This window comes from Phaseolus vulgaris, unplaced genomic scaffold (assembly GCF_000499845.2).
Source record: "Phaseolus vulgaris cultivar G19833 unplaced genomic scaffold, P. vulgaris v2.0 scaffold_21, whole genome shotgun sequence".
In the NCBI taxonomy this organism is placed as follows: Eukaryota; Viridiplantae; Streptophyta; class Magnoliopsida; order Fabales; family Fabaceae; genus Phaseolus; species Phaseolus vulgaris.
In genome coordinates, this window is record NW_027174090.1 from 357,865 (window position 1) to 381,721 (window position 23,857).

Below are 23,857 nucleotides of genomic sequence, written 5' to 3' on the forward strand. Positions count from 1 at the left end.
AGAAGGAGGACCAATTGTATTGTCTACTTGCGCTCTCCTTCACCTCGACACGGGGTTCTATGAGGGACAACCCCCTAGCGCCACATCTCCCCCACGCCAAACAGTCCAAGATGAAGGGGTGGTGGAGTCTATGCCCCTACCAGTACCAATACCAACACCAACTCCAACATCAACAACAATACCAACACCGACCGCCCCAACAACTACCCCAGGACTTATAGCGATTCCCCCTCCCATCATGCAGCTGATGAGGGGCTTCAATGAGAGGTTGTCGCCAGGTGAATCTTCCGGGGTGCCACGGTAAGAGGGCATGCCTTACTATCTGGGTGCCTTCTTGGGCGTTGCCCTTGAATGGCGCGCCCAAGCATTGTCCAAGGCTGGCAAGGCACGCACGCTCCAAGCTCTCTTACAGGAAGTGGCTACTTTGAAAGAAGAAAAGGAGAGCTTGTGCCGCGGCTGGGCGTGTCAAGAGGAGGTTTACAAAGCCTCTTTGAGGAGCGCCAGAGAGATCAACGCAGAAGCCTGCATACGTCTACACGACGCAGGGCAAGCTGGCACCGAGCTCCTTACTCAAGTGTCATCCCTCAAATCCAAAATCGCTGCTCTTGAAGCGGCGATGCGAACTTCCGAGGCTCAGCAGAAACAACTTGCTGACCGGAAGCAATTGCTGGAGAAGACCGAAGGAGAGCTGGCTGCACAGATGGAAGCGCTCAACCTTCTTCAATCTGAGCATAATCAGTTTCAGGCGGAACTAAACAGGCTTCAAGTGGAGAAGGAGGTTCTCGAGAAGCAGCTAGCCTCTGGAGATTCCGTGATCGAAGAGCTGGAGAGGGCCAAGAGGGAGCTCATCGCAGAGAGGGAAGCCCGAGACTCCACCATCGAAAATCTGGAGCAGGCTAAAGGAAAGCTCATCGACAACATGGCTGACATCTTTGCAGAGGGATTCAAGGAGGCCTTAGCTCAAGCCGCCTGTGAAAACCCGGGAATTGATGCCTCCAATTGCAACCCTCTCAACCATATTGTTGATGGGAAGGTCTTTATTTTCTTGTAAATCTATATTGACAATCATTTGAATTTACTTGTAATTCTGACAATCGATCTTGCTTATATTTATGACTTTGGAATTCGCCTAAATGTCATTTGCTTTCAATTCTTCTTGCGCTTTGTCTGTTTCTGTTTTCTTTTCCGCATCAAAGGCTTAGCTGGTACTGGCCTCCGAGGCATTTCTTTGTTGCTTTGACTTTAACTTTCTAGGTGGCACGTGTCCCCCCCCCCTCTTGTTCTTTCTTCTTAGGGTGGGAGGCACATCCTTCTCTTGCTCTTTTCTCTTAGAAACTCGCTTTGGCCTTCCCATCTGCGAGGAGTCTTCCTTATGAAGGCGTCGCTTGCTTCGCCATTGCCCATCAAGGGTGGGGAGGACTTATCGTTGCCTGTACTGGGAGCCCATGCTCGAGGAGGGACCTGCTTTGGGTCTCTTGAGCGTATGTAGACACTTGGGCTAAAAGTTGCGTTCTGGTGCCCACACCCATGGACAGACCTACACAATCAGCACCGTATCGTCCATGGAGTGTCTAAAACACTAGGGCAACTTAGCCCTTATCTCTTTGCGTTTGGTGCCCACACTTGAGGAGAGGCCTACTAAGGCAGCGCCGTATCGTCCTCAAGGTGTCTAAAACACCAGACACCGGGGCTAGCTATTCATACCTGAGGAGGGGGCGTCCCGAAGGAATCCCCTAACCGCTGCTGAAGGACAAGACACCCGGATTTTTAACTTACATTGACATCTGGTACCGGGGTTAGCTATTCATACTTGAGGAGGGGGCGTTCCGAAGGAATCCCTTAACCCTTGCTCAAGGACTAGGCACCCGGATTTTTTACTTATACTGACATCTGGTACCGGGGCTAGCTATTCATACTCGAGGAGGGGGCGTCCCGAAGGAATCCCTTAACCCCTGCTCAAGGACTAGGCGCCTGGATTTTAACTTACACTCAACATACCTGTTAGCTTGCTTTGTATCTGACCTTCGTTTCTTTATCTGGCGACGCCTTATCTTAGCGACGCCTATGCTTGACGATGCCTTAGCTTGGCGACGCCTTATCTTGGCGATGCCCTAGCTTGGCAAAGCCTTATCTTGGCAACGCCTCATCTTGGCGACGCCTCATCTTGGCGACGCCTCATCTTGGCGGCGCCTCAACTTGGCAACGCCCCATCTTTGTCTTTGCTTATTTGATCTTTGATCTTACAAGAAAGGGAAAAAACTAAGGCAGAAATATCTTAAACTTTTCTTTTCTTTATTTGGGTGACCTCGTTAAAAAACCGCGGGAGGGAAAAAGAGTGTCCCCTTTACAAAATTTCAACTGAAATAAAACTTTAAATTCGCCGCATTCCAACTACGTGGGATATGGGCCCCTTCTAGAGTCTCTAACTTATACGAACCATTCCCTTTGGCTTTGGTTACTCTGAACGGTCCAGTCCACTTGGGAGACAACTTGTTTTCTAACTAGTAAGGGTGAGCCTTCCTCATGACCAGGTCGCCAACCTGAAATTGTCGTAACTTCACCTTAGAGCTGTATTGATGCTCCACTCTACTCTTCACAGCCTCAGCCTTAACTCTCGCCTCTTCTCTAGCTTCGTCTATCAGATCCAGGCTCACCTTTCTTTCTTCGTTGGACTCTTCTGCCACGAAACCTAGGAAACGAGGGGAGCTCTCGTGGATCTCTACTAGCATCATGGTGTTTGACCCATACACTAGGCTGAAAGGTGTCTCCATGGCGGAAGATTGAGGTGTGGTGTGGTAAGCCCATACGATCCTTGGTACTTCTTCTGCCCACGCCCCTTTAGCCTTCTCTAATCTGCGTTTCAAACCCCTCAACAAAACTCTGTTTGCTGACTCGACCTGCCCGTTCGTCTGGGGTGTTCAACCGATGCGAACACCTACTTGATTCCTACTTCTGTACACAGCTTCCCCAAAACGACACACAATGTTCTTCCAAACGAAGTGTTGTACCTTGTGTGCAGTGATCTGTGCCACTGGTTTCGCCTCTATCCACTTGGTGAAGTATTCGATGGCAACGATCAAGTACTTCATCTGCCTTATCGCCATTGGGAACGGGCCTAGGATATCAATTCCCCAAGTATGGAAGGGCCATGGGCTGTGTATGGATCTCAGTTCCCCTGGCGGCGCCTTGTGCCAATCAGCGTGCATCTGACACTGCTTGCAACGCTGGGCGTTTCGAACGCAGTCCTCTCTTACTGTTGGCCACAAAAACTAATGGCAAATTCATGGAGCTCTTCTTGGATGTTGTGAAAAATGGTGCGGAAGCTATGGATTGAGATGTGCAAGATCCTCCTAGGAGCTATGGTGACCTTGAAGGTGCATGAAGAGTGTGGAAATGGGGAGGTTCAGCCAGCCCCTTTGAAGGTGGTGAAAGGTTTGAAGATTAAAAGCCTATTCCTAAGAGAGTTTAGGCAAGGAGTGAGAATGGCACAATTTTGGCAGCATTTCACTATTCAATTAATCTTGCAAATACATGAGCCAAGCCCTCTTATTTATAGTGTTTAGGGGGGGCTGGAAATTAAAAAGAAAGTGGAGGGAAATTCAAATGAGAAGCATTTGAATTTGGAGCCAATTCCTAGTCACAAGGGAAGTGTGACTTGGTTTCTACTTTTGGCACCTCCTAAATCTATACCTACACCTTCTTTTGTGTCACATGGAAGGTGTGACTTAGCTTTATACATTTGTACCTCTTATATTTATATCTACACCTCCCTTTATGTTCTACTAAAAATACTCAAAAGTAATTACAAAAGAAAGACATCCAATGATGCTTAGTTTGCCCATATCTTCTATTTGTTGGGCTTGAGTTGAAGCTTGAACTTGTATTTGGGCTTGGGCTTGGGCTTTTTCTATCATGGGCTTGGGCCTCTTCCATCATCCCCTCCCTCTTGGAAAGGATTTGTCCTCAAATCCAATGCTTCTTCTTCATCATCATTATGTGGATGTATGTGGCTGGATGGTTTCCATCATCCCCTCCTTCTTGAGAGGATCTGTCCTCAGATCTACAGGTTTGATCTCGAACAACAACCTTATTCCTATTTTGAAAACTATGCTCGTCCTCCAGGATCAAATGTCCATCTCTGTGAGTCATCAAAGAAATCAAATGTGTTAGTTTGAGCAGTTGTGTAAACATTAATTTTAGGAAGTTGCCATTCCTTTTGTTTTTCTTTTGTTTTTGGCAACTTCTCATAATATTTCTCTATTTGTTGTTGTATTTGTTCTTGAATCCTCTCATGCATTTTCTTAACAAAATCATCTTTTGTAACTCCTTTCTTATGCACAAAGGTATGTGGATTAGGAAGGGGTAATAAATCTAAAGGAGAAAGAAGATTAAGTCCATATACAACTTCAAATGGGAAAATATTGGTAGTTTTGTGAACTACACTATGGTATGTATGCTCATCTCTAGAGTTGTGTTTGTCCTTTATGATTATTCTAGGCATAGTAGAAAGAGCTAGATTTACAAATGTATTTTGACCATGCTTTTGAGGATGATAAGAATTTAAAGTGTACAACTTAGTTGCAAGTTTTCCCAAAAGAATCCTCAAATCATGGTTTGCGAAATTTGGAGCTCTATCCAACACTATGCTTGAAGATAAACCATGAGGATGTATCACTTCTCTAGAGAAGAGTTTATCCATATCCATGAAAATGGAATCAAAACCTTTTGTTGTCCTAGGAAGCTCTAATATGAAATTTGTGTCTTCCCAAGGATCATTTGCAAAAGGTGAAGGAGTATAGAGTTCTTGAGACATTGCCTTAGGTGTAGTTTGAAAACAAGAATTGTACCTAAGGTAATGTCTTTGAACCTCTTTTCTCATTGGGGACAAAAGTTTTCCTTTTAAAAGCGCTAGAGTTTTATCAACTCTAATTTGACCCATGAGTTCTCCTTCATGAAGACTTTCTCTCTTATGTGTAAAGATAATCTCGTTGTTACAACTATTGTTTATGAGAATATGTAGACTTGGCAATGGTTGTCTCAATAAGACATGACAAGTTTCTTTAGGCACTACCTCACATAAAAATTTGTTTTTGTAGATGCTTATAGATAACTTGACATTCAATTGGTGATATCGTAGCACATATGAGAAATAATGTACTTTATCTTTATCTATGCAAGCTTCTTTTAAAGACTCTTCTTTTTTGCTTATGCTTGCAAGTGTTCCTTTACAAAAGGTAAGGCTTTGAGGTTGTTCAACAAGACACATATTTTCAAAGGTATTTTTCAATCTTTTGTCTTGTTGAATGACCTTGTGAGAAGGAACACTCTTCTCCCACGCCTTTTGTTTCTCAAGGGTCTTCTCATGCTTTTCTTTTTGTTTAGCTTCCCTTTCGACTTCCTCTCTTTTCTTTTGTATTTTTCTTTCCTTTCTTTCTTTATGGGTAGCAAACAATTTTTCTACCCTCATTTCCCAATCTAGGCAAGCTTCTATATTTTCTTTTAATGGAAATGGGGTTGGTCTACCCTAACCTCTCTTGGGTTTTCTTGTTCTTTTCTATCTCTTCTCTGTCTTCTAGGGGGTGCTTGATAATAATCATTTATTCTAAGGCTTCCCTCCCCAAAAGAATCATGATCTTTAGAGATAGATGCATGAGAAGGTATGTTTTTTAAAGTGTGAGACTTCTCATCCTTTGCTTTAGTCAATTCATTAGTTTTAGCCTCATTCTCCAATTGTTTAGATGAAATTGATTGCATATCCTTGGAAAGTTGTTTCAAACGAGATTTCAAGGATTTCACCTCACTTTTAAGAGATTTAGAGGAGTGAGAAGACATGACTAAAGCTTTGTGTATACAAGTATTTTACCTTGAGAAAATTTAGGAAAGTCAAAGAAGGTAGTTTTCCAGGTAAGGGAGGTGAGTCACAATGGACTACTTAAATACCAAGCCTTTGCCTTAGCCAAAAACTATCCCTCAATGTCTTCACACAAAGCTTTCTCTTAGTAAACAACTTAGAACACAATTAAGTTGAGAAATCAGATTTTAATGCAAGCTAACTAATTAACCAAGCAAGGATTAACAAAGCTTAAACAAAGCAACACAATTGAAAAAAGAGAAACTAATTAAGCAAGAGATGCAATTAAAAAAAACAATTAACAATTGCTAAACTAGATATTTCTACACTAGTCGGTCCTAGGTGAGGCTTCTTGGACACTTGGAGCCCTTGAAGAGACATTCACCGTCTAATCACGTAATTAAAGAAGTAATTAACAAAAGTTAAGTTGCAAAGAAATTAAGAAAACTCCCTTTGTTGATCTTTTTTTGCTATTGGCACTTCCTTGGTTGTCTTTTCTTGTTGGGCCCTCCAAGTGTTTGTGGTGTTTTGAGAAGTATTTGTTTCTGCCTTTGCTTTTGTTCCCCATAGAATTAAGGACTTAATTCCCCAATTCCAGCACCTATCAAGAAGACTAGACCTTACTCAAGACAAATTTCCACTCAAATAAGCACCAATTGAGAATGAATTCCAGCACCAAATTTAGAGGTCAAAGAATGAAAGTAAGAAACAATTAAATTGGAAAAACAGTACCACACAAATGGAGTTAGATTGTGACAACTAGAAAGAGTTCCAAGAATATTAGACAAGCAAATAAAGGTACTCAAATAAAGGTAGGCACACAAAATGAATCCTAAGAATAGCACTAGAATTAGATTTCAAAATAAAAAACAGCACCACTGGAAAATTGTTGTGGGCCAGAGAACGTGTTTTTCCCCAATTTATGCTGAGCTTCCCCTTTAAGATTTGATTATGAAATTTTATATGCAAAATATTCAAGATCTTAACTAAAATGTGGCGTTGGAACCACTCCAAACGCATGAACCATTTTTTTTTATAAATTTTTTAAATTCAGTGTTCAGTTACGCCAACTGTAGCGCCCAGATTGCACACTGTTTTTAAAATATTTATCATTTTTTTCTATTGACTCTTTTGAGCTGATTTTTTTTTTGTCTTTTCTGTAACACCTCAATCTTGCATATTCCAGAGAATCAAAAATTTCCTATGAGGGAAAATAATTTTCTGAAACAAAACAGCCAACACAGAGTATGTAAAACAGGGGATTCTGGAAAAACTGGAAAGAAAAACAGCAACAGACCAAAAGATAAACACAATGGAATTAATGTAAAGGAATTTGTGTAGATCTAAACACAAATATGAACTCAAACAAAAAATAAAAGGCACCAAAAGATCAAAACACAGCGGATTCAAATCAAGCAAAATTACCCAAAATCAAGAAACAATCAAGCCAAACAAAGGACTACTATGAGTTGATGACATTATGGATGGACATGACTTGACAAAACATATATGGATTCAGAAATTAAAAGACTCAAAGAGCATAAAATGAACCAAATAAAACTGCAATAAAGACTCAAATACCTAAAATAAAAAACAGCAACTCAAGGTGTTTGGAATCCTATCACAAATTGCACAAGGATTGTTCAAGATAAATTGAACAAAGTTCACCGGTTGGATCTTCCAAATAGCACATCAAAACAAAGTAAAAACTAAAAAACAAAAAGACAATTATGGAAACAAGATGAACAACATGAAATAAAGAAGAACTCAAAATGAAAAGACCAAGAACTACTCATCTTTGAAGAACCTATGCTCATGATACCAAATGATGGCAAATTCATGGAGCTCTTCTTGGATGTTGTGAAAAATGGTGCGGAAGCTATGGATTGAGATGTGCAAGATCCTCCTAGGAGCTATGGTGACCTTGAAGGTGCATGAAGAGTGTGGAAATGGGGAGGTTCAGCCAGCCCCTTTGAAGGTGGTGAAAGGTTTGAAGATTAAAAGCCTATTCCTAAGAGAGTTTAGGCAAGGAGTGAGAATGGCACAATTTTGGCAGCATTTCACTATTCAATTAATCTTGCAAATACATGAGCCAAGCCCTCTTATTTATAGTGTTTAGGGGGGGCTGGAAATTAAAAAGAAAGTGGAGGGAAATTCAAATGAGAAGCATTTGAATTTGGAGCCAATTCCTAGTCACAAGGGAAGTGTGACTTGGTTTCTACTTTTGGCACCTCCTAAATCTATACCTACACCTTCTTTTGTGTCACATGGAAGGTGTGACTTAGCTTTATACATTTGTACCTCTTATATTTATATCTACACCTCCCTTTATGTTCTACTAAAAATACTCAAAAGTAATTACAAAAGAAAGACATCCAATGATGCTTAGTTTGCCCATATCTTCTATTTGTTGGGCTTGAGTTGAAGCTTGAACTTGTATTTGGGCTTGGGCTTGGGCTTTTTCTATCATGGGCTTGGGCCTCTTCCATCATCCCCTCCCTCTTGAAAAGGATTTGTCCTCAAATCCAATGCTTCTTCTTCATCATCATTATGTGGATGTATGTGGCTGGATGGTTTCCATCATCCCCTCCTTCTTAAGAGGATCTGTCCTCAGATCTACAGGTTTGATCTCGAACAACAACCTTATTCCTATTTTGAAAACTATGCTCGTCCTCCAGGATCAAATGTCCATCTCTGTGAGTCATCAAAGAAATCAAATGTGTTAGTTTGAGCAGTTGTGTAAACATTAATTTTAGGAAGTTGCCATTCCTTTTGTTTTTCTTTTGTTTTTGGCAACTTCTCATAATATTTCTCTATTTGTTGTTGTATTTGTTCTTGAATCCTCTCATGCATTTTCTTAACAAAATCATCTTTTGTAACTCCTTTCTTATGCACAAAGGTATGTGGATTAGGAAGGGGTAATAAATCTAAAGGAGAAAGAAGATGAAGTCCATATACAACTTCAAATGGGAAAATATTGGTAGTTTTGTGAACTACACTATGGTATGTATGCTCATCTCTAGAGTTGTGTTTGTCCTTTATGATTATTCTAGGCATAGTAGAAAGAGCTAGATTTTCAAATGTATTTTGACCATGCTTTTGAGGATGATAAGAATTTAAAGTGTACAACTTAGTTGCAAGTTTTCCCAAGAGAATCCTCAAATCATGGTTTGCGAAATTTGGAGCTGTATCCAACACTATGCTTGAAGATAAACCATGAGGATGTATCACTTCTCTAGAGAAGAGTTTATCCATATCCATGAAAATGGAGCTCTTCTTGGATGTTGTGAAAAATGGTGTGGAAGCTATGGATTGAGATGTGCAAGATCCTCCTAGGAGCTATGGTGACCTTGAAGGTGCATGAAGAGTGTGGAAATGGGGAGGTTCAGCCAGCCCCTTTGAAGGTGGTGAAAGGTTTGAAGATTAAAAGCCTATTCCTAAGAGTGTTTAGGCAAGGAGTGAGAATGGCACAATTTTGGCAGCATTTCACTATTCAATTAATCTTGCAAATACATGAGCCAAGCCCTCTTATTTATAGTGTTTAGGGGGCTGGAAATTAAAAAGAAAGTGGAGGGAAATTCAAATGAGAAGCATTTGAATTTGGAGCCAATTCCTAGTCACAAGGGAAGTGTGACTTGGTTTCTACTTTTGGCACCTCCTAAATCTATACCTACACCTTCTTTTGTGTCACATGGAAGGTGTGACTTAGCTTTATACATTTGTACCTCTTATATTTATATCTACACCTCCCTTTATGTTCTACTAAAAATACTCAAAAGTAATTACAAAAGAAAGACATCCGATGATGCTTAGTTTGCCCATATCTTCTATTTGTTGGGCTTGAGTTGAAGCTTGAACTTGTATTTGGGCTTGGGCTTTTTCTATCATGGGCTTGGGCCTCTTCCATCAAAAACCCTGCACGTATTACCTTGGATGCCAAGGTCCTTCCTCCCACATGGCTCCCGCAAATACCTTCGTGGAGTTCAGCCATTATTCTGGTGCACTCGTCGCGACTGAGACACGTCAAGATAGGGTGCGTAAACCCGTGTCTGAATAATATCCCATCCACTAAGGTGTACCTTCCGGCGTTCCTCTTGATCTTCTTGCCCTCTTTTGGTTCTACTGGGAGGATCCCGTCCGCTATGTATCGCCTGTAAGGGGTCATCCATGTGTCGCCTTCCTCCAAAGCACATACCTGTACACCCTTTTCTTCTTCTGGCGAGGTCGCGTAAGTACTGATGCAGGGTGCCCTCGCCGTATCTTGACTCAAAGAGCGATGGTTTCTTGGCTTTCCTCTCGTTGTACTAACGTGAAGAACATCCACCCTGTTGTCCGCAACAAACTTTCGCGGCGTTCTGAGGATCTCTTGGATTACAGTCCTCTGCCTTCCCCCCTTACCTGAGCTGGCCAGCTTGGCAAGCAGGTCAGCTCTGGCATTCTGCTCCCTAGGGACATGTACCAGCTCAAACGCAGCAAAGGCTCTCTTCAACACCTCGACGTACCTCAAGTATGCGGCCATCTGTGGATCCTTTGCCTGATACTCCCCCGTTACTTGCCCTGTGACCAATAGTGAGTCACTCTTTGCCAGGAGGCTCTGAGCACCCATTTCTTTAGCCAACAGCATCCCAACAATTAACGCCTCGTACTCCGCCTAGGTGTTGCTCGCTTTGAAGGGCGAAGCGTAAAGCTTGCTCGATCAACACTCAATTAGGCCCCTCCAGGATTATTCCAGCGCCACTCCCTTGCTGGTTGGAAGATCCATCCACTGAGAGCATCCACTGTGACCCTAACTCCACTTCTTGAGGGTCTCCTCCTGGTGAGAGCTCTGCCACGAAGTCAGCATAGACTTGCCCTTTGATGGACCCCTTGGGTTCATACTGGATATCAAACTCTGACAGCTCTACCGCCCAGCGAACCATCCTCCCTGCTACATCTGGCTTTTGAATTACTTTCTGGATGGGGAGGTTTGTCATCACCACCACTGTGAAGCTATGGAAATAGTGGCGTAGCCTTCAGGCTGAGAACACCACTGCTAGTGTCGCCATCTCTAACGACTGGTACCTTAATTCTGGGCCTTGCAAGGCTTTGCTTACAAAGTAAATGAGCTCAATTCACCCCTCCCCTCTTGATCTTAGACACTTATTAACTCTAACAATTGGTATCAAGAGCTAGGGCTTGTATTTTGCTCAAGTGTATGCATGATGTATGAGTTTAAAATGCCTTTAGCTGAAGGTGCGTCTAGTAATAGACCTCCTATGTTTGGTGGTGTTAACTATGCTTTCTTGAAAATCAGGATGAAAATCTTTATGGAGTCTATTGACATGGGGATCTGGGATGCAGTGGTCAGTGGACCTTTTATACCTATGCAGGTTGTCAAAGAAGAAACAATAAAGAAGCCTTGGTCTGAATGGAGTGAAACCGAGAAGAAGAAGGCCCAATATGACTCCTTAGCCAAGAATATCATCACCTCTGCACTGAATATGGATGAGTTCTTTAGAGTCTCTCAATGTAACTCAGCTAAGGAGATGTGGGAGGTACTAGAGGTAACTCATGAACGGACTGATGATGTGAAACGAGCAAGGAAGCACTCACTAATTCAGGAATACGAATTGTTCAGAATGCAATCAGAAGAAAGTATTGAAGATGTGCAGAAACGATTTACACATATTGTAAATCACCTCACTGGCCTTGGTAAAGTCTTTGACAAGGAAGAGCTCAACAAAAAGGTGCTAAAATGCCTTGATAGGAGCTGGCAGCCTAAGGTAACAACAATCTCAAAATCCAGAGATTTATCCAAGATGTCCACTGCTGCACTTTTTGGAAAGCTGATAGAGCATGAAATAGAGCTGAAAAGATTGAAAGAACAAGAAACTGTGGAGAAGAAAGCCAAAGGAATTGCCCTGAAAACTACCATGGAACATGTATCGCCCTGATGGTCGGATGCGATGACGTGGCACCCTGTTAAGGTGTAGGCGTGTTGACAAGGCGCCAGGTTGACAGTCGGGAAGGAAGTCGGGAGGCACGTGTAGTCACCGATAGTTAAGTTGGCGTGTTCCGATTTCCAGCTTACCAGAATAGGCGATCGCCAGGTTGAGGACGAAGTCGCCAGATGCAGACTCAGGCGACCAGGCAGTCGGAGATCGCCAGAACAAGCACATCGCCGAAGTTAAAGGAGAAGCAGATTATGAAGGCGGCCGGCGAGACCACAGGGAAGGTGTATGAAGGCCCTACCTCGCCAGTTTCAGTAGGGATCGCACTCCTGAGTTAGCTATGCACTGGGCAGCACCATGCATAGGTAACTTAGCCAAAATAAGAGTAGAAGTAGCGCCAAGTCAGGGAGCCTCCAGATGATGGCACGTGTACGGTTGGATACGAGCCACGTGTCCAAGTCAGTAACTGCCAGGAGAGAGAAAATCACCAGGTATATAAGAGTTCCTAACAGATTTCCTAAGGTACGCACGTTCAGTTCATACACTTTACGCTTGCGAGTGACAGAGCTGTTTGTGAGAGAGATTTGCACGGTTCCAGTTCTTAGTATTTGGTGATACCGTCACTGACTTGAGCGTCGGAGTGCGATCGGCCGCAGCGGCGCCGTATCGTTTCTTTGCAGGTTCTTGAGATAGATCCAGAGGAGGAACGGAAGTGAGAAGCGGGGCGCACGTCGATCCTTTGACGAGGCATTCTCCAGCGCTCCGGTCAACAGGCAGGATCATCAGGCGCCCACCGTGGGGCCGTGTAAAACGTGCTCCCATCCACAGCGTGAGTTCGTGGAGTTTTTCGAGGTTTTCTGCGCGGTTGTGTGCTGGTGCAACCGTCGTTGGCAGTTTCTTTGAGTTTCGTTCGGTGAAGTTTGTGTTTGTGCCGTTTGTTTGTCTTTCAATCGGTGGAGTGAGGTCTTTTGGTGCTTGCGCGCAATCTGTCTGGTGGAGGTTCGAGTTCTTTGGTGGTTTTCTGCGAAGGTTTGCGGTGTTTTTGGGTTCTTGCGCAGTTTCTTGAGTTTTCCCCGATTGATCGCTGGTTCGTTCGTGGTTGAAGTGTTATTTGCTGTATTTCTGCGGTTCGCTGAAGTTGATGAGAAAGATGAGAAGCAATCGTTCCAGTCCCGTGGCTCCCGTCGCAGCTGAAGGCGACGCCGCCATGACCATGGCGCAGATGGCAGAAATGATGCGCTCATTGCAGGCCACTGTAGAAGCCTCGCGCGTCGAGCAGGCCAGGATACATGAAGACCTGGTCGCCTCTCGCGCCAGAAACGAGGAGCTTGGCAAGGTAGCTGAGGAGCTACGTCGAGCTCTTCAGGAGCAGCAGGTTCGTTCTTCTGCTGAAGAGGTGGCACCGTCGACGCCGCCTCGTGTTTTCCCAATGCCTTTCATTCAGGCGATTACTGACACGCCAATTCCCACGAGCGTGGTCCCGGTTAAAGCTGTTTTTACTGGCGTGGAAGATCCAGAGGCTCATCTGACCACGTTCCATACACAGATGATGCTGTCAGGGGGGTCGGATGCTGTCTATTGTAAGATGTTCGTGAGCACGCTCCAGGGAACGGCGATGGAGTGGTTTGTGAGCCTGCCTAATGGCCACATAACTAATTTTCAGCAATTCTCGAAAATCTTTGTCGAGCAGTATATTGTGAACAAGGCACCGCCCAGGGTGTCCTATGATCTGTTTGATATAAGGCAGTACCAGGGGGAGTCCCTCAGAGACTACCTCAATCGCTTCGGAGCACAGATGGTCAGATCGCCGGCCAAGGATGAAGAAATGCTGGTTTATGCCTTCAAGAAGGGCGTGCAGCCAGGGCCATTCTGCGAAGCCTTGATCAGGGCTCATCCAGCGACGTTTGCTGAAGTCAGGCGACTTGCGGTGGCTCACATCGCCGACGAGAGTGAGGTCGCCGAGAAGAGAGGCAGTGTGGCTCCCGTCAGGCCACGCGCCCAGACCAGGATCCAGCCACAGAGGGTGCTGGAAACGGCAGCGGCGGCCAGAAAGGATCAAAGGACTCGCTATCCTTACGATAGGAGAAATAAGGGAAGAAGCCAAGCGCGCCAACCGCCAGCACGCCAACAACCAGCACGCCGGGAATACAATCGCCCGCCTAAGCACAAATTCGTCATGGGACTAGCGGACCTGATCGCTATCCCTAACATATCTGCTAGGTTGAAGGCGCCTGAGAAGGTGGGCGACAAGGTGCTAGGGTCGAAGCCGGATGTCTGGTGTGAGTTCCACCAGTGCTTTGGCCACAACCTGGACTCGTGTTTGTCTTTAGGGTACCAGCTCGACGATCTGGTTAAGAGCGGGTTCCTAAACGACTATCTGCTGGACAGAAGGACCGGAGGAGCGTCGAGTTCCCAGCCGGCAGGTGGAGAAGCCCAGCAACACGAGATGCCTATCCATGGGGAGATCCACACCATTGCAGGGGGTTTCTCAGGTGGTGGATGCACCGCGTCGCAGAGGAAAAAGTACGCGCGATCGGTGATGTCAGTAGACATGTTTGAAGATCACTCGCCCGAAGTGGACATTACGTTCACCAAGCAGGATCTTCGGGACGTTGTGCCTCATGACAACGATCCCATTGTTATTTCATTGATCACGGCGGGGAGGAAGGTCTACCGAGTTCTGGTGGACCAAGGAAGTTCGGCAGACGTGATGTTCTGGCCGACTTTCACGCAGTTAGAATTGCCCCTTGACCAGCTAAGGCCCTATGGAGGGTGCTTGTATGGGTTCGCTGGCGACCAGGTGGAGGTCAGGGGGTACATTGAGCTGAGAACCACGTTTACCGATGAGGCTGGGTCGAGGACGGAGAAAATCAAGTACCTCATCGTAAACGCCCCTTCAGCATATAACATCCTGCTGGGAAGGCCCACCCTTAACAGGATCGGCGCAATTCCATCGACTCGGCACATGAAGGTGAAGCTGCCGTCCATGGAAGGGGTGGTAATCACGATAAGGTCTGATCAGAAGGAAGCGAAAAGGTGCTATGAAAATAGCCTGAAAAATAAAAGATCAGTTAGCTATGTTACAACCACCCCACCTCCCGGTGTGAAGCCCAGACCGCCGGTGATGGAGGAGGCCGCCGGAAGGGATGTAGAGATGGTAGATGCTGAGCTGGGGGAGGGGAATGCTGGCCTGGAGGAAGAAGAGGCGCGGAATCGCCCGGAGGAAGCAAGGGAGCTGGGAATCACCAAGGCAGTGATCGCCAGAGAATCAAGGCCCAAGCCCGTCGAGCAGTGGCTCGAGAAGGAGATCGGGGGGAAGGTTTTCAAGCTCGGAAGATCTCTGGAGGTCGATCTCCAGGACCAGATCGCCAAGGTGATTGAACGGCATCTGGACGCGTTTGCCTGGTCCGCTTCGGACATGCCCGGGATCGATCCCGACTTCTTGTGCCATCATCTGGCGATGGACAACATGGTGAGACCGGTGCGGCAAAGAAGGAGGAAATTTAATGAAGAGAGGAGGCAGGCGATCAAGGATGAGACCCAGAAACTCCTCGCTGCAGGCCACATCAGGGAAGTCCAGTACCCTGAGTGGTTGGCGAATGTCGTGCTGGTGAAGAAGAGCAACGGGAAATGGCGCATGTGCGTCGATTTCACCGACCTGAATAAGGCTTGCCCAAAGGATTCGTATCCTTTACCAAGAATTGATGCCCTGGTTGATAGTGCTGCAGGGTGCAAACTGCTGAGTTTCCTGGACGCCTTCTCGGGCTATAATCAGATCAAGATGCATCCCATGGATGAAGAAAAAACAGCCTTCATGACGGAGTGGTCGTGCTACTGCTATAAGGTGATGCCGTTTGGGCTGAAGAATGCGGGGGCCACGTACCAGAGGCTGATGGACCGAGTACTTGCACCAATGCTGGGAAGGAACGTGCAAGCTTACGTCGATGACATGGTCGTGACCTCGCAGGAGAAAAGCAAGCACGTTGCAGACTTGGAAGAATTGTTCACGACGATCGCCAAGTTCAAGTTGAAGCTCAACCCGGAGAAATGCATTTTCGGCGTGGAGGCTGGAAAATTTTTGGGTTTTCTCTTGACTGAAAGAGGGATAGAGGCCAACCCGGACAAGTGTGCCGCCATCTTGGCGATGAGAAGCCCGACTACAGTGAAAGAAGTCCAGCAGCTGACGGGTCGGATGGCGGCCCTATCCCGCTTCGTGTCAGCGAGCGGAGAAAAGGGACATCCCTATTTCCAGTGTCTGCGGCGCAATAACAAGTTCGCTTGGACGAAAGAGTGCGAGGAAGCTTTCGTCAAGCTGAAGGAATATTTGGCGAGCCCGCCGGTTCTGTGCAAACCACTGGCGGGAATCCCTCTCAGGTTGTATTTCGCTGTGACTGAGAGGGCGGTGAGTGCGGTGCTCGCCCAGGACCAGGATCAGGCTCAGAAGCCTATTTATTTCGTGAGTAAAGTGTTGCAGGGCCCAGAAACGAGATATCAGGCCCTGGAGAAGGCTGCTTTGGCTGTGGTGTTTTCGGCGAGGAGGTTGCGCCACTACTTCCACAGTTTCACAATACTGGTGATGACTGACCTGCCCATCCAGAAGGTCTTGAAGAAACCTGACGTTGCAGGAAGAATGGTGAAGTGGGCAGTCGAGTTGTCAGAGTTTGACATTAAATATGAGCCTCGAGGCCCGATCAAAGGGCAAATTTTTGCAGATTTTGTAGTCGAGCTCTCTTCAGAGGCGACGCGGGTTGAAGGAGATGATTTCCGTTGGGTACTCTCGGTGGATGGATCGTCAAACCAGCAGGGTAGCGGTGCTGGAGTCATATTGGAAGGACCCAACGGCGTGCTGATCGAACAATCGTTGAGATTCGCCTTCAAAGCCAGCAACAATCAAGCAGAGTACGAGGCGCTGATCGCCGGGATTCTGCTGGCTAAGGAAATGGGAGCCAGAGTGCTGATGGCTAAGAGTGACTCGCTGCTAGTCACAGGGCAAGTAACAGGCGAGTTCCAGGCTAAAGATCCACAAATGGCGGCTTACTTGGCGTATGTGCAGGAATTGAAGAGTTCCTTTGCCTCTTTTGAAGTGGTGCATGTGCCCCGAGAACAGAATGCCCGAGCTGACTTGCTTGCTAAGCTCGCCAGCTCAGGCAAGGGGGGTAGGCAGAGGACAGTGATTCAAGAAATTTTGAAGACGCCGAGGGCATTTGTAGCAGATCACCTGGTCCTTCAGATAAGCAGGTCGACGGAGAGAGCAGCGAGAAGCCATAAGTCTTTGACGCAAGAAACTCTGAGATCGCCGAGAGTCAGAGCTTGTCGAGGAGAGAAGGTGGACGTGATGCAGGTCTGCGCCACCCATGAGCCAGACACTTGGATAACACAGTACAAGCGGTGCTTGGCAGATGGTCTCCTCCCGTTGGATCCAACAGAAGCTAGGAAGGTAAAGAAAAATTCCAGCAAGTATACACTAATTGATGGCGATCTGTACAGGTTTGGGTTCACTCACCCACTCCTGGAATGTATACACGGCGAGAAGTGCACGAGGATTATGGCAGAGCTCCACGAAGGAATATGTGGAAGTCACGTCGGGGGTCGAGCTCTGGCCGCGAGGACTCTCCGTGCAGGCTACTATTGGCCATCCATGAGAGAAGATTGCAAGAAGTATGCCCAATGCTGCAAACAATGCCAGCAGCACGCCGATTGGCACAAGGCACCTCCCGAGGAGTTGAAGTCAATCTATAGCCCTTGGCCGTTTCATACTTGGGGAATCGACATCCTGGGACCTTTTCCACTGGCGATCAGGCAGATGAAGTACTTGGTGGTGGCGATTGAGTACTTCACCAAGTGGATTGAAGCAGAACCAGTGGCCCAGATCACCGCGCACAAGATCGAAGGCTTTGTATGGAAGAATATTGTGTGCCGGTTTGGAGTGCCTAAGCGCCTGGTATCAGATAATGGGACTCAGTTTGCGAGCCACCTGTTGAAAAAGCTTTGCGAAGGGGTCGGAATTCAGCAAGTGTTTGCATCCGTCGAGCACCCTCAGACTAATGGCCAGGTGGAATCGGCTAACCGGGTGTTGCTGAGAGGTTTGAAGAGAAGGCTCGAGAAAGCCAAGGGAAGTTGGGCTGAGGAGGTACCCCTAATAGTTTGGGCGTACCACACCACCGAGCAGTCAGGAGCCCATGAGACCCCGTTTAGCATGGTCTATGGGTGTGATGCCATGATTCCAGTCGAGATTCAGGAGAGCTCGCCGAGATTCCAGAACTTTGTAGAGGAAGACTCGAATGAAGAGAGAAGACTGAACCTGGATCTGCTGGACGAAGTCAGGGAGGAGGCAAGGCTGAAGGCTGAGGCGGTGAAGAGAAGGGTCGAGCGAAGGTACAACTCAAAGGTGATGCCAAGGCAGTTTAGAGAAGGCAATCTGGTGATGAGAAAGGCCCACCAGTACGAGATGGAGAATAAGCTATCGCCCAAGTGGACTGGACCGTTCAGAATAACCGAGGCACTCGGGAACGGTGCCTATCGCTTGGAGACGTTGGAACGGGGGGCGATCCCTCGTACCTGGAACGCCACACACCTGAAGTTGTACTATAGCTAAGAGCTTTGTAAGTAAAGACAAACACAAATATTACATTGCAATGTCTCTGTTAAAACAGTTTTAAGGGGGCACTCTTTTTTCCCTAAGGAGGGTTTTTAATGAGGCCACCCAATAAAAGAAGAGTTTTCGAAGTATAAGGTGTTTTCAGATTGCATATGTGTTATTTCCAAAAGTTTCGAAGAAAGACCTTGTCATTCGTACATGATTTAAGGCACGAAAAGATATGTCGCGTGCTTTCTAAAGTTTTAGAGTCCTCATCGTTTTTAGGTGATTAGAGGCACCAGTTAAGTTTCAAAGTCCTCATCGTTTTTCGGCGATTAGAGGCACCAGTTAAGTTTTTGAAGTCCTCATCGTTTTTCGGCGATTTGAGGCGCCAGTTAAGTTTTTAAAGTCCTCATCGTTTTTCGGCGATCGGAGGCACCAGATGGAAGACCTCAACACCCTCGCGCGTTTTGAGGCAAGTTAAAAGACCTCCTCGCCGTTGAGCGAGTGCAGGCGAGAAAGAGAAAAAGTCCTCCGTGTTTCTGGGAGCGAGAAGATGTAACTCCCGGGGCAACGTAGAGGCAAGTTAAAGACCTCCCCGCCGTTGTGCGGGCGCAAGCGAGAAAGGTCCTCAGTGCATCCAGGGGGGAGGAGATGTACGCCCTGGGCAAGTTGAGGCACCGGATAAAGTCCTTATCGCCGTTGTGCGGACTAAGGCCCATCAAAGACCTCCTCGCCGTCGAGCGAGTGCAGGCGTGAGAAAGAAAAGGTCCTCAGTGCATCCAGGGGGGAGGAGATGTACACCCTGGGCAAGTTGAGGCACCTGACAAAGTCCTTCTCGCCGTCGAGCGAGTTAAGGCCGTTTAAAGTCCTTCTCGCCGATGAGCGAGTTCAGGCGAGTAAAAGTCCTTCTCGCCGATGAGCGAGTTCAGGCGAGTTTAAAGACCTTCTCGCCTGTGCGCGAGTATAGGCAAGATAAAATCCTTCTCGTCTTGAACGAGTTCAGGTATGGCGAAAAGGGTGGAAGAAGCTTGAAAGGTGGCTAAGGTAGGTTCGAAGAGAACGCCTAGCCAGCCAGTCTTTAGCTCTGGGGTTCAGGGAGATAAAGGAAGATCCCAAAGGGCATTTCTGCCTCAGATAAAGAAATGACTACCAAAGCCTGAGGCTAAGGAAAGCTGGTGTTACCAAGAGGTCTAGGTGATCGCGAAAAGTTCGAACGCGGCGAGAAGGTTGAAAGACTTGTTTGGTGAAGCGGGTCAAGTGGGACGTTGTTTGAACCAATGATTGAATCACAGTTTGTTGCTTGGAACTTTTCTTATGATCAGGTTAGTGCCTCAGGGGTACAAGTTGTTTAAAGCGATTATTGCTTAAGTTTGAATCGGCTCGAAGCAGTTACGCCAAAAGTCATGTTTGCAAAATCGCTAAGTTACATGTTTGCAAAATCGCTAAGTTAAACGCAGCAGAGTTAAACATACAAAGAAAGTAAAGCGCTCAAAAGGAGTCAGAAGAAATGTCCAAGTCTCGCCATTAAGATAAAAAGCTGTTCAAAATACGTATGCAAGAGTTTTTTACAAGGCAAATATAGGTGAATTTATAAAGAAGCAGATGGGGTGGAATTGGTTGAGCCTTCGGCGGGAACGACCTTTCCATCTACTACTTCATTGTTTAATGACACCATGCTGAGGTCGAGATCAGGGAATAGGCATGCGAACTGTTCTCGAGCGGCATCAAACCCGGCAACCAGAATCTGAGCGGAGCTTAGCTTAAGTTCTTCGATTTGCTTTTGAAATCCTTCAACCTGCTGCTTAAGCTCCTTGTTCTGCTGCTCCAGCTCTTCGACCTGTTTTTGGAGTTGTTTGTTGGTCTCTTGAGCTTGAAGAAGGTCGTCAGCCACCTTCTTGGATTCTGTTCGAGCTTGGGCCAACTCGGCAGCCATCTTCACCTTTTCTTTGTTTGCCTCGGAGAGATCGGCCATGGCGTCGTCTCTGGCTTTCTCTACTTGCCCAAGTAGTTTCTCGCGATCGATCGACCTTTGCTCCAGCCTCTGTACTTTATCGGCGTTGGCTTGAATTTGAGCCTCCAGGTCGCTCGCCTTGGTACGTAGAGGCACGATTCTGCTTTCAAGCTCGACCTTTTCTTGGGCAAGTTCATGGACTTTGCGGCGAAGGTCAACAGCTTCCTTGCGCGCAAGCCTAAGCTCGGTGTTTAGGGCATCCTCCACTCGAGAATGTTCCATCTCCGCGAGCGTTAGGCTGAATGACACCTTCTCCACCTCGACCTTCATTGTGCTGTTCTCGGTCTTGAGGTTGTAGATGTCATCCTGTAGCCGCCTGGTGGAGCTCTCCACAGCTCTCGTTATGATTGACGGGATATCCTCTGCAATGGTTTTGAGTTTAGCAGTCAGAGGTTCCCACATCCTCGTGACCTCGAGGGATAGATTTGCAGCTTGGAGAGGCACCAGGGGGGCTTGTTGAGGGTTCTCGTCGCCGCCTTCCTTAGCAATATTTTCAGTGGTTGCTTCTTGGCGCGGCGACGCAATCGGGGACTCGGTGATTAGGATTGGAGAGGTGTGAGCGACCTCATCCCCGATTGGAACGATTCCTGCAGCTGAGGTGTTGGAAGGAGGGCCCCCTCCTGCCGATATATGTGGAGTAGAGGCGCTCGGGGGGTCCTCTAAGAAGTTTGGCTCTTGGGCCCCAGTTGTAGGTGGCGCAGTGGCCAATGGAACTGCTTGGACTGGTGGTGAAGGGGCTTGTGGTGCTGGTGGTGAAGAAGGAGGAGCAGGTGTTGACGGTGGTGTTGAAGCTGGAAGAGGGGGTGGGGCAGGTGGAGAAGGTGGTGCCACCCTTGTCCTCTTTGTAACGAGGCCATCCTTAGTGACCTCGTCGTCCTCTTCCTCATCCTCTTGGACAACTTGGGGGGCCTTCCGCTTTGGCCTCTTAAGGACCAGTTTCTTTCGTTGGGTGGGCGCCTTAGGCGGTGATCGCCCCTGGATGATGGCCTTCTCGACCGCTGAGTTGGGAACCGTCTGGGAGCCGGTCGCCAACCCATGATTGCGGGCGAGCGCCTTTAAATCGGCGAGCATGTTCTTACCCAACATGGTGTCTGCATGAAATGAAAGTGCATAAGTTAGCTCAAAGGAGAAAGGGGTAAGTGTACAAGACAATAAGACAGCAAAGCAGGCATATGCAGAAAAGATAAGACCAAAGTCTTGTGTGTATTGCACAAGACGCCCAGAAACAATAACAGAAGCAATGTCAGGACAAAGATGTAGCGTCCTAACCTATTTGAAATTCCAACTGGTCCTCAAAGAACTCGAAGGAAATCAGGGTGGGGGTCAAGAATGTTATGTGGGCATCTGCCACCCTCTTCCAGAAGAGACAAAGGTCTCTGTCCAAAGCTCCCATGCTATCAGGACTTCTGGGCCTCCTGAAGCAGCTCTTGGACTCTTTTTTCCCCTTGTCCACCCAGTACAAGGGGAAACCGTCGAGAAGGGAAGGGTCTTTGTCGTTTGCGCGGACCTGGATGAACTTCCCCTTCCAATCCTTATACGACTGCTGGAAGATGGTGAAGATGGATCTCCCAGCAATGGCGTTCAGACTGACCCACAGGCGATCGCCTGGGTGTTTGGCCTCAAACAGAAATAAAAATACGTCCACTGACGCAGGCAACCCCAGGTGGGCGCACGTTACCTCAAAAGCTCGGACGAACGCCCAGCTGTTGGGGTGAAGCTGGGCGGCAGCGATATTGAGCTCGGTTAAGAGTTCCCTCTCAAATCGAGTGAGAGGGAACCTGAGCTTAACCTTCTTGAAGAGAGTGGTGTAGACGAAGCAGAAGGGCCCGTCGGCGCTCACTTTATCATCGACACACACTGGCAGAGTGGCTGGGCAAGGCAGCACCATCATTCTCTCATCGTGCTCCTTGTGGAATGATTGGTGGGCCTCGTCCCCATTGGTCAATCGCAGAACCGCTCCCGCGGTGTTCACCGACGACGTTTCCTTTAAGAGGGTTGAGTTAGCCCATGAGTATAACGTCTTGAAGTCTGGCAGTGGGGTGGGGGCTCCTCCAGCGTTTGGTGGAGTCGCCTGGGCCAGAGTGGTTTGAGAGGACGCGGGCCTCACAGCCTACGAAGAGGGAGCACCACGAACTTGCGTAGAGTCGTGTGCTTGTGAAGGGGGGTTTCGCGCTGACGGAGGGGGGTTCGGGGTGATCTTCGTGCGAGTCATGGTAGCAACTGCAAACGAAGGAGGAAGGAAAAATAATCAGGAGGGTTACAAAGGCTGACTCGATCATGAATGGAAGGTGAAAGACGAACGAATGTGAGTTCGCTGCGACGATCGACAAAGCCCTAAGTCACGCAGAAGGAGAAATGGAAAAACAGCCCACAACGTATGCACCAGACAGTTATAGGATGATGCAAATCGGTGAAAATGCAAGAAAACCCAGCAGATGAAGGAAAGTAGTTACCTTTCGATGATCGGGAGAATGTTAAAGGGAGTTGGTGATCTAGAGCGTCGAGGAACGTCGAGAGCTTTCGCAGAAAGGAAGGAGAGCGTATGCAAGTGTGAAGAAAGTGATGGAACAGTAGGAGCGTAAGGGGTTTAAGGGTTTTCGAACGGTTTTGGGAAGCGCTAACGGCAGATGAAGATGGCCGTTGATGAGAGCCACGTGTCGAATGATGCGCGAAGAGTTTGGTGGAGCGTCAGAGCAGAAGAAAGTACTACCGCTTGGAATTCTGCGCCCATGCCACGTAGACCAGTGTTAACGAGGGCTTTTTCAGTCTTTTCGCTAGACAAGTCTTCGCTTAAGACTGGGGGGCTTGTGTACCGCCCTGATGGTCGGATGCGATGACGTGGCACCCTGTTAAGGTGTAGGCGTGTTGACAAGGCGCCAGGTTGACAGTCGGGAAGGAAGTCGGGAGGCACGTGTAGTCACCGATAGTTAAGTTGGCGTGTTCCGATTTCCAGCTTACCAGAATAGGCGATCGCCAGGTTGAGGACGAAGTCGCCAGATGCAGACTCAGGCGACCAGGCAGTCGGAGATCGCCAGAACAAGCACATCGCCGAAGTTAAAGGAGAAGCAGATTATGAAGGCGGCCGGCGAGACCACAGGGAAGGTGTATGAAGGCCCTACCTCGCCAGTTTCAGTAGGGATCGCACTCCTGAGTTAGCTATGCACTGGGCAGCACCATGCATAGGTAACTTAGCCAAAATAAGAGTAGAAGTAGCGCCAAGTCAGGGAGCCTCCAGATGATGGCACGTGTACGGTTGGATACGAGCCACGTGTCCAAGTCAGTAACTGCCAGGAGAGAGAAAATCACCAGGTATATAAGAGTTCCTAACAGATTTCCTAAGGTACGCACGTTCAGTTCATACACTTTACGCTTGCGAGTGACAGAGCTGTTTGTGAGAGAGATTTGCACGGTTCCAGTTCTTAGTATTTGGTGATACCGTCACTGACTTGAGCGTCGGAGTGCGATCGGCCGCAGCGGCGCCGTAT

The 23,857-nt window shown here is 47.3% G+C and overlaps 1 protein-coding gene across 1 annotated transcript; it reads left to right on the top strand.

Moving 5' to 3' along the window:
* The first annotated feature begins 310 nt into the window (after window positions 1-310).
* Window positions 311-1,051, top strand: LOC137817225 (MAR-binding filament-like protein 1). The gene has a single exon (XM_068620474.1). It carries the CDS (start codon window positions 311-313, stop codon window positions 1,049-1,051), a length of 741 nt encoding a protein of 246 aa, XP_068476575.1.
* The last annotated feature ends 22,806 nt before the right edge of the window (window positions 1,052-23,857 follow it).